Below are 10,682 nucleotides of genomic sequence, written 5' to 3'. Positions count from 1 at the left end.
CTTCGGTGCACATTCCGGAACTCAACATAGGACCTGAAAAAAAATGGGAAGGAATAACTTTCAGCAAATGAAGAAAGAAACTACTTGCAGTAACAGTGTACAATTGAATTCAACTGTTCAAAAGCTACTGAGATAGCACACACTTCTTCCTACAGGATCAAATCCCTAATGTCAAGCTACAATTCAGTTCTCCACAAATATATGTATAGTTGTACAATGGCAACTGAGATATCACATCACATTGCTACTCAATTCGGGTGTCACAACTACATACACAAAACCGGCAGAACTTAGCAAACTAACAAAAAACATGCTATTGGTACAGTCAATTGCACCGGTACGGATACGCGTATCAGTATCAAGGCAATACAGATACATGAATACGTCATTTCTGAAAAGTGTCAATACGGGGATACATTTGACTATTTTTGAAAATAATATAAAAAGTATGTTATCAATTAAGCATCAAGCCATTTAGCATATATTTAGTCAGTGCAATCCATTATCTTCCATCATCTTATCCATGATTCCAACAAAAGCAAGAACCAACAGCCAAAGGATAGCAGCAATTTACCAAACATAAAAGTTCAGTTAGATACAAAGGGAGGAGGAGGAGGAGGAGGAAATCAACAGCCTTCCATTAGATAGAATTCTATAGGATAGTGGGGGGAAAGGGGAGCAGGAGCACCAGGGGAGCCTTCCACCGGCACTACTAGAGCTTGAGAAGTATCGGGGACGTAACGGGAAAGAATCAGTATCGAATACGGTATCCGATACGGATACACTGGTTGCTGGAAGTATCAGTGTTTTCTTCCGTCAGACTCTGTCTAGAGCTTTCATCAATGAAGTTCCTAGGGACGAGTCAAATTTATAATACCACAATAGTCCACAAACCACCAATGTTGTATGTTAAAAGCAACCAATCGGAAGCAACAACTATCAGCAAATGAAGGAACAGACTAGTTGCAGTAACTAACTGCGGTTAATGACAGGTTTAATTGAATTAAACTGAACAAAGGCAACTGAGATGGCACCTATTTTCCCTACAAGAATAAATCCCTAATGTCAAGCTACAATTCAATTTTCTAGAAATTTTCTATAAATACATGCGTAACTGTACAATTGCAAGTGAGATAGCACATCACATATCTCAATGCAAACAATTTAGAAATGTATGCCACCCAATTTGGACAACTAAATACACAGAAATGACGGAACTTAAGGAAAAACATGCTACTGGTACAGTCAATTACATGCTCTATCATGTTCAACTAAGCATTTTACATTGGGTTAGTCAAATTATTTCAAGAGCAATGAAGTTTTAGGGACATGCTAAATTTATATATGCTGCATCGGTCCACAAGTAATATTGTACTCCCTCCGTAAAGCAATATAAGAGCATTTAGAATACTAAAGTAGTGATCTAAACGCTCTTATATTAGTTTACAGAGGGAGTATGTTATAACATGCATACTGATACTGCGTACATGCACGAGCACATGTTGTATAATATGCTGCATTAGCAATTGTTGCAACTGCACAAGGCAATAATACACCAAACACCCTTATGTTGGCTAACTTACTTGCAAACATAAAAACATTATCTATTAGGAAGTTGCATCAGCTAGTGACTGCTACATTCGTATCAAGGTCACAGTATGATAACAAGTATAAAACCGACATGGCACACACACATGAGTAATTTGTTTTTCAAATCTAAAGCAGTATGCAACTTCTGTAGCATCCTTACCTGACATTGCTTCACTAAACCATTGTGGCAGTAATTCATCATCGTCTCTGTATATGCTTCCATCTCCAGGAGGTAAAGCCATCAGTTTATTTTTTATTGCTTTAGCAGATTCCATGACTTCTCCAGAATTCAACTGAGCAACATGGCCAGGAATTGCCAAACTAGTATCTTCTTGTCCTTGGTTACATGAAGTCTTCCCATCAGAGTGACACATGCGCGAAGAAGCTTTCTCACTCGCAACAACAGACTGGATAACAAGATTTCCATTGATCTTGACATGCTTCCCATTCCTTGGAATATACAACAAGGCCGGGAGCGTCTCACTTGAATTATGTGGCAACTTCGAATCAACACCTTCCGGGACACCATCTCGAGGCCCGTCAACAGCCAGAACCCTCCCATGACGTGATTGTGATGGACCAAGCACAATTCCTTCTCGGGAATCAACTGCTCCATACATCCGATTTACCGCAGGAACCAAACACCCACAGAGCATCGTCAGGAACAGCAATCCAAGGAGGCTAACACTGGCAACCTTCTTGGTCTTCCTAGACTTCTTGGCCGGTGGCTCTGCGGCAGCCGACGCAGGCTGCTTGGTTTTCAGCCGAGGTATCGGCATGAGCGGCACTTGGGAGCCGCGCGCTCCCATCGCATAAGCCGGGTGCATCCATGGCAGCGGCAAAGGGTACAATCCCGGGTACATCGGCAGCGGCGGCGGGACGCCTGCTCCACCAGCACCGGCCAGTTGCTGCTTGAGAGCGGCGTTCTCAGCAGTGACGCAGGAGATCCTGGTGGAGAGGTCGGCGATGGTGGCCTGCATGGCCTTGACCTTCCCCTCCAGCTCCTCCACGTACTGCTTCTTCCTCTGCCGCGACAGGTGCGCGCTCTCCCGGTTCCGCACCAGCCGCGCCCGCCGCTTGTCGTCCTCACCCTCCCCCTCCTTAGCCTTGCCGTCGCTCCCAGCGCTCGCGCTCCTCGAAGACGTCTCCGAGGACTCGTCGTTCTTCAGGCCGCCGTCCGCTCCGCCACCGGAGCCGGAGGAGGAGTCCCCTGCCCCGCCCGGCGACCCGGCCGAGGAGGAGGACGTGGCGAGCGGCGGCGGCGGCGACGGGAGCCGCACGTCGTCGGTGGGGAGGAGGTCGAGGTCGAGGTCGAAGTCGAAGTCGATGTCCAGATCGTCGAGATCGAAGCCGTCCAGGGCGAAGGCGTCGTCGTCCCCGACGGGGCCGTGCGGGAACTCCGGCAGGTCGTCGGGGAAGGGCAGGTCCGCGAAGGGGGACGCCTCCGCGATGGCCATGGCGCGAGATCCGGTCACGGCGAGCGCATGCGCGACGGCGGGGCGGCCGGTCGGTCGGGGTTCGGGATCTCACGCGGCGCGGTCGCCGTAGCGTGCAGGGTTCGCGATGTGGGAGGGGAAGGGAAAGGCAGGAACTGCAGCTGGGGGATTCGGTCCGAGTCGCTGGTCGCCTCTTTGGCGTCGTCGAGACGAACCGGACCCACCATGCGCGGCCTCGTGGGGGCGGTGGGGCCAAAGTCAGACGCCAGACGCGTCTGGAACGTTCTCCGGGCCTCCGTGATGGGCCTGCATGGGCTAGGGAGCAGCCTATTGAGTTTTTACTATGGGCCGGGTTCGTTAACGGGCTGCAATCACTTTTGCAGGGTACTACAGATTGGGAGAGTGAAGGCCCAGGTGAAGCGGCGACCAGGCAGAGGAATGGCGACCATACTCGCGGGCCGCCGCCTGCTCCTCCTGCGGCGATGCGCGGCCGGGCGGCGGCTGCTGGGCACGGCGGCGGAGGCGTCTCCGGGCGGGGAGGAGGCGGGGGGCGAGGCGATCTACGTGAGGAATCCCTCGTCCTCGTCGACGCGGGACGAGACCTCGGTGTCCATGCCCATGTCGTTCATGACGGGGTCCGTGGTGGGGAAGCGCTTCTACCGCGACGCCACCGTGCGCCGCGCCGACGACGGCAACGGGTGGACGGTCATGCTCGACTACCGCACCCTCAAGACGCCCGCCAAGCGCCCGCTCAAGCTGCACTCGCGCACGCTCGCCATGGCCGTCGCCGCCGAGTGGGAGTACCAGGTCTTGACCCCATTGCCTCTCCTCCTCTCTTCTCCTTCCTGTTCTGTTGTTTGGGATCACTAGGGTTCTGTATTATGGTGAATTATGTGAAGATTTAGTGAAATTTCATTCTATTTTACATTTAAAATGCACCGAATCTAGGTTTTCATCGTACTATTTAGTGCCGCGACTGAATTGCTTTTAATATTCTCATTTCTTCCCCTTTATCGTGTCATGAGCAGTTCTAACTGATCAAAATGGTCGTTTGGCTATAAGTAGAAGGAAACAAGTAAACAGTACTCAAAATGCAGTCCATCAGCATAGATCTGTTGCATTTATGCATAACGGGTAGTTCATTGCCTTCTGTGGAGAATAGAGCACCTTAGAGTTGAATTTGCACCTCCGATCTCTAGAGAGGCAACAGAGGTTGAAAATGAAACTAAAGCAAAACTCAATATGGCGGATGAAATCGCAAAATATAAGTTGGTTTTGACATGTTTTTGTTAATTCACTATTTTTTGTGTCATGAGCAGTTGTAAGATGCCTGTATGGTTATTTGGGAAGAAAGTAAAAATGGTACAGTAATGCAGAATGCGCAGTTCATTGCCTACTGTGGGGAATATAGAGTATAATTTGTTTGGTGTCAAAAAGTGGTAGGAAACCAATCATGTTCATAGCACATTGTAGAGTTGAGTATTCATTTCTGATCTCTAGAGAGGCAATAGAGGTTGAAAATGAAATAAAGCCTCAATATGGCCAATGAAATTGAACAATGTAACTTGGTATTCACATGTTTGTTACTTTGCTCTTTTTTGTGTCATGAGCAGTTCTAAAATGCCTGTATGGTTGTTCGGCAAGAAAGTAAAAAGGAAATAAATATTAGTGTTTGCAATATAATATGTTGGTGTACGTTAGTTGTGTTTATGCAGAATGTGCAGTTCATTGTCTTCTTTGGAGAATAGAGCACATTATAGTGTCTTCTGATCTCTAGAGGCAGAGAGGTTGAAAATGAACATTCCCACTGTCAGCTCCTCGAATAAAATTAGAACAAGGCCCATATGGCCGATGTACCCTCAGTATGTCATCTCTTATACACATCATAAATAGTATGCATATGCTGCAGTAGCTGAATTTAAGGAGAACTAGTGGTTTGATAGTTTTTACTTAGTTAAGCGAATCTATGTTTTTGCATGGCTGAGTTGCAGCTTCAAATGTTCCCCACTGTAACTTATAACGTGCAAGCTACTAGAGTTGTTACAATTTTGAACAACTTGCTTTTTTTGGTCTGCTGCTCATCTACCACCCTGTAGGAATGTGGGATTGTATCTGAAATAACTTTTATGGAAAAAAAAATTCGTGTATTTAATTCCATACTTTCTAGATCAATGGGTACTGGTACTGAAAGTTCCTTATTTTCATAGGAACAAGATGGAATCCGGCCTTTTACGATGCCTCTTATGAAGCTTGCTTGTACTGCACTGGAGAGAGTTCCGCTGACACGAACGAAAATAATTAGCAATTTGATGCAAAAATTCCATCAAGATTTGGTATTTTGCCGCTCACCTGCCGATGATGAACTTACCAAAGGAGTTTATGGTAATGTACCAAAAGAATTTCTCATAAGTTGGTGCAGTTGTTGTGCTCCAACATGAGTGAACTGGTTTCAGGCTACTTAGATCCATACAATTAAGTTGCAGATGCTCTGTGTCATTTGCACCGATTTCTCATGCTTTCTTACTTTTATGTGCAGAAAAACAGAAGGAGAAAATTGACCCAATACTGGACTGGGTCAACTCTGAGTTTGGGGTCAAGCCTGTTGTGTACACAAGTTTCTTAGGAGGGAAGCAGGATGAGCGGCTAGCTAAGGCTGTAGAAACCGTTCTGAAGGATGCAAATGATTATGAGCTGGCATCTATTGATGCTATGGCCGCAGCAGCCCATTCCCTGGTAATCCCTCTCGCAATATTTAGAGGAAAGTTGGGAGTTGATGAATCCATTGAGCTAATCAGGCTTGAAGAAGATCACCAGGTGTGATATCGCAACCATTTTGTTTCTTCACTTGACTTTTTTCTTTTCTTCTCTTTGCTTCTGTCTTATGGTCTTTATTGTTCCATAACCCCAGGTCGATCGATGGGGCTTGGTTGAAGGAGGCCATGATGTTGATATTGCGGACCTTAAAGTCCAGATGTCATCGGCTGTTGTGTTCCTTCAACTTTCATGGCTGAAGTAACCTTTTGATCGATGATAATCTGCGTAATTGTTTCTGCTTTTTTTTCTCGAGCTTGTATCATGAAGAGTTGTAGAATAATAATTAGCCGCAGATGGTTAAGAGAAAACAAAGTACCGGTATTCAACAGGTGCTGATGCTGAACTCTTGATTAAGCAGAGCTCAGTGTGTTATGTTAGCAAGGGTGTATGAAAACCCAACATCCTTTTCTGGATCCCAGTGGTCTCTGGTTATGAAGGGTAAAATGCAATCAATAGCAGAATTCTGGTTTGGTGTGATGAGGACTGCAGCAGCAGAACAATGCCAGCGCTGCATCGTCGGTCGTTTCGGACCATGCTGTACCAAATGGCTGCCAATTTCTGAATGTGTAAAACACTGCAGCACAATTTTCCAGTTTATATAAGATGTAATAAATTATTGATGTGAACTGAAAACTGAAACGAGTGTGAAGTTAGATAACCCCATGCTACGGCTGGTGTGCCGTGGTTTTCTATCTAAGGTGTGTACGTCCTAGTTATTGATGTGAAAGAATACCAAGGGCCTCCTAGTTCCAGGGAAAAGTGGAAGAAAAATGTAGGAATATATTCTTTTTTCCTATGTTGATACTATGTATACGTTTATTCAAAGGAAAAGCGCAAAGAAATCATAGATACTTTTTTCCTTCGATCTCACTTTCAAAGGAAAAACACGGGAAATCTAACATCGACAAGGAGCTATTTTTGAATTTCCGTGTGCACGAAGAACAGGACTAGTTACATATTTTTATGTTGTGGTTTGATTTTGATTTGACCATATTTACTAGTATTTTTTTTAGAATTTTTTTCATTCAAATCACGAAACAGTACAAAGTAGTTGACCCTTACAAGCATACTGAAACGCAAACACAAAGGACCATGAACACCTAGAGTACCTTAAGACAACTATAACACAAGAAGATCTCCGAAGCCCCGTGTCATCATTCCTGAATCTTAAGAGAAGACCCCGGCAGCAGAAGGTCAGCAACCAGGTGCAAGCAGGTCATCGTCTTCGACCACGGTACAATTGCCATCACGTTGCTTCCTCCTTTCTTAACACCAGCGCTGAGAGGGCATGTACATCAATCCAACACACCTGCAACAACCGTCGTCATCTTTGGCTTTGAGTACCGCGAAAAGTGTCCCTTCCGGAAGGAAGAGAACTCGAGTCATCCGACCGGTCCAGCACCGTGGCCGGGCCATCCACCCTAACAAAGCAGGATCTCCCACCAGCATCGACGCAGAGGAAGGAGAAGAACAGCAGCAGCAAATCATACCGATGTTGGGGATACACATAACATGTAGGCCCACGAAGGGTCGAAATATCATAAAGTATGGGGTCCACACAACATATGAGTCCAGATAAATTTCATACAGACATACTATCTACTCGGATGATCTCCAAGTCATTCGGACGACAACAACCACTCGGAGCATAGCACTTCACTCGACCAACTCATTTCACTCGGAGCATTTGATCTCACTCGGATATGCGAAGACCAACAGTCGACAAGGCACTCGAAGCATCATCTTAGTATTAGGCTGACTTATGGCATTAACGCCCCACTTTGTAACATAGGAGGTGAGGGGGTGGTGCACTCTATATAAGCCACCCTCACCACTAGCCTAGGGGGCTTTTTCTTCGACCTCTCTCTTTTTTTGCCATTAGTCTCAGGACGTAGCTCAGGCATGGGATCCGTTCCCTTCTCTCATACATTGTAATCTCTGGATACATACTCAGACAAAACAAAGTCTCTCCGGAGCACGAGACGTAGGGTTGTTATCTCCACCGTGAGAGGTCCGAACTCGCTAAAATCACTGTGTCACCCATTTGCATCTCGATAGATCATGCTCCTTTATCCTACCCTTCTCTTATTGTCGAAATCATTCCCACGACAACCGACAAGTAAGAAGAAGGGTATTCGTCTCCCTGCATCCATCGCCCATCTGAGGACCCAAACGGCCAGTGCCAATGGATCTCCATCCACCATAGTCCGCGACCTCGATGAGATCCGGGGATCCCCCACCCCGCTGGCTCCTAGATGAAAGCAAAAGCCTTGCCTGACCGCGAACGGAGCCCGGGGAAACTTGCATGCACGGTTGGTCTTTAATCCTTGCAAAATAGCATCCGTGCATGGACACTTTAGTCCAGCAAAAAATATTCATGGATGTACTAACTTGCAGGCTTACTGAGACGAACAACGTCGATCGTCCAACTCGCCATTTATTCCACTCGGTTGATGGTGTGGCGGCCGAATCGCAGCCCAACTGTGGTTCACTCGATCGATTCATCTTTTCACTCGGATTGGCTAACTCACTCGAACCGAACAGGATCACTGGCGCTCAGCCGTCCACGCGTTGCCACTCGGCCGCCCTGCACGCGGTCACGAAGCTGCTCGCATCATCATCAACTTCCTGGACACAAACTCAAGTTCATTCGGCCACAGACCCGAGTTCACTCGAACGGATTTCTCGTTCAGTACCTAAGCACAAGTCGGAAGGGGAGACGCGTCGTCACTCCGCGGGACGCGTCTACTTCACTCTAACGCCCCTGCGTCGCCACTCCGTCGGACGCCCCGTGCATGTTGGGCGTGTCTTCATCAATTTGTCCACTCGGCCGCACGGCGCACCGTCGAGCGGTTGGGTACATCTTTGACAACATGCTCGACTCGGCTACCTTGCGCGCCGCCAAGAGGTTGGGCGCGACTTCATCAACTTGCCCGCTCGGCCACACTGCGCATCGCCGCTCAGTTGAGTACATCTTCATCAACTTGTCCACTCTGCCGCACGGCGCACCGTCGAGTGGTTGGGTACATCTTCGACAACATGCTTGACTCGGCCATCCTGCGCGCCGCCAAGCGGTTGGGCGCGACTTCATCAACTTGCCCGCTCGGCTGCCCCGTGCATCGCCGCTCAGTTGGGCGCATCTTCATCGGCTTACCCGCTCGGCCGCACTGCGCGTCGCCGCTCAGTTGAGCACATCTTCATCAACTTGCCAGACTCGACCACACGAGCATCGCCACTCCACGGGACACGTCTACATCACTCAGACGCCCAGCGCATCGCCACTCTGCGGGACACGTCTACATCACTCAGACGCCCAGCGCATCGCCACTCAGCGGAACGCGTCTACATCACCTGAACTCCCCGTGCGTCGTCACTCTGCGGGACGCGTCTACATCACCCGGACGCTCCGCACATCGCCAGTCTGCGGGACGCGTCTACGTCACGCGAACGCCCCGCTCGTCCCCACTCCGCGGGTCACGTCTACATCACTCGAACGCCCCGCGCATCGTCACTCTGCGGGGACGCGTCTACATCACATGAACGCCCCGCGCGTCACCATCAGTTGGTCACATCATCACCACTCGGCCGCCCCGCGCGTCGCCATCGGTTGGTCGCCTCATCACCACTCGTCCGTCCCGCGCGTCGCCACTCCGTTGGTCACCTCATAACCATTCGGCTGCCCCGCGCGTCGCCATCGGTTGGTCACCTCATCACCACTCGGCCGCCCCGCGCGTCGTCATTGGTTGGTCGCCTCATCACCACTCGGCCGCCTCGCGCGTCGCCATCGGTTGGTCGCCTCATCACCACTTGGCCGCCTCGCGCGTCGCCATCGGTTGGTCACCTCATCACCACTCGGCCGCCGCGCGCGTCGCCATCGGTTGGTCACCTCATCACCACTTGGCCGCCCCGCGCGTCACCATCGGTTGGTCCCCTCATCATCACTCGGCCGCTCTACGCGTCGCCACTCGGTTGGTCACCTCATCACCACTCAGCATCCCCGCGCGTCGTCACTCAGTTGGTCACCTCATAACCACTCGGCCGCCTTGCGCGTCGCCATCGCTTGGTCACCTCATCACCACTCGGCCGCCCCGCGCGTCGCCATCGGTTGGTCACCTCATCACCACTCGGCCGCCCCGCACGTCGCCACTCGGTTGGTCACATCATCACCACTCAGCCGCCTCGCGCGTCGCCACTCGGTTGGTCACCTCATTACCACTCGGCCGCCCCGCGTGTCGCCATCGGTTGGTCACCTCATCACCAATCGGCCGCCCCGCGCGTCGCCACTCGGTTGGTCACCTCATCACCACTCGGCCGCCCCGCACGTCGCCACTCGGTTGGTCGCCTCATAACCACTCGGCCGCCCCACGCGTCGCCCTCGGTTGGTCACCTCATCACCATTCGGCCGCCCCGCTCGTCGCCACTCGGTTGGTCACCTCATAACTGAAGAAAATATGCCCTAGAGGCAATAATAAAGTTATTATTTATTTCCTTATATCATGATAAAAGTTTATTATTCATGCTAGAATTGTATTAACCGGAAACATAATACATGTGTGAATACATAGACAAACAGAGTGTCACTAGTATGCCTCTACTTGACTAGCTCGTTAATCAAAGATGGTTATGTTTCCTAACCATGGACAAAGAGTTGTCATTTGATTAACGGGATCACATCATTAGTTGAATGATCTGATTGACATGACCCATTTCATTAGCTTAGCACCCGATCGTTTAGTATGTTGCTATTGCTTTCTTCATGACTTATACATGTTCCTATGACTATGAGATTATGCAACTCCCGTGTGCCGGAGGAACACTTTGTGTGCTACCAAACGTCACAAC

General features: G+C 49.3%; 2 protein-coding genes across 2 annotated transcripts; one reads left to right on the top strand and one right to left on the bottom strand.

The window, feature by feature from the left end:
* Positions 1 to 4: 4 nt before the first annotated feature.
* On the bottom strand, positions 5 to 3,204 carry LOC125535177 (bZIP transcription factor 60-like; the record flags this gene model as incomplete). Its single annotated transcript, XM_048698221.1, has 2 exons — positions 1,751 to 3,204; positions 5 to 33 (listed from the first exon to the last, which is right to left on the bottom strand). Coding segments are annotated over exons 1-2 (1,326 nt in total), but the record flags the coding sequence as incomplete, so codon positions are not given.
* A 224-nt stretch (positions 3,205 to 3,428) lies between these two features.
* LOC125535998 (ATP synthase mitochondrial F1 complex assembly factor 2) lies at positions 3,429 to 6,317 on the top strand. Its single transcript, XM_048699081.1, has 4 exons — positions 3,429 to 3,833; positions 5,234 to 5,408; positions 5,563 to 5,840; positions 5,935 to 6,317. Exons 1-4 carry the CDS (start codon positions 3,465 to 3,467, stop codon positions 6,040 to 6,042), a joined length of 930 nt encoding a protein of 309 aa, XP_048555038.1. The 5' UTR covers positions 3,429 to 3,464; the 3' UTR covers positions 6,043 to 6,317.
* Positions 6,318 to 10,682: the final 4,365 nt, after the last annotated feature.

Source organism: Triticum urartu, chromosome 2, assembly GCF_003073215.2.
Source record: "Triticum urartu cultivar G1812 chromosome 2, Tu2.1, whole genome shotgun sequence".
Taxonomy (NCBI): Eukaryota; Viridiplantae; Streptophyta; class Magnoliopsida; order Poales; family Poaceae; genus Triticum; species Triticum urartu.
The sequence above is the reverse complement of the archived record's forward strand: the minus strand, read 5'-3'. Positions and strand labels throughout refer to the sequence as shown.

Coding starts and splice junctions, on each gene's coding strand:
- LOC125535998 (XM_048699081.1), top strand. CDS start 3,465: ATGGCGACCATACTCGCGGGCCGCCGCCTGCTCCTCCTGCGGCGATGC. Junction 3,834..5,233: donor CCGCCGAGTGGGAGTACCAG/GTCTTGACCCCA, acceptor TTATTTTCATAG/GAACAAGATGGAATCCGGCC. Junction 5,409..5,562: donor ACTTACCAAAGGAGTTTATG/GTAATGTACCAA, acceptor TTTTATGTGCAG/AAAAACAGAAGGAGAAAATT.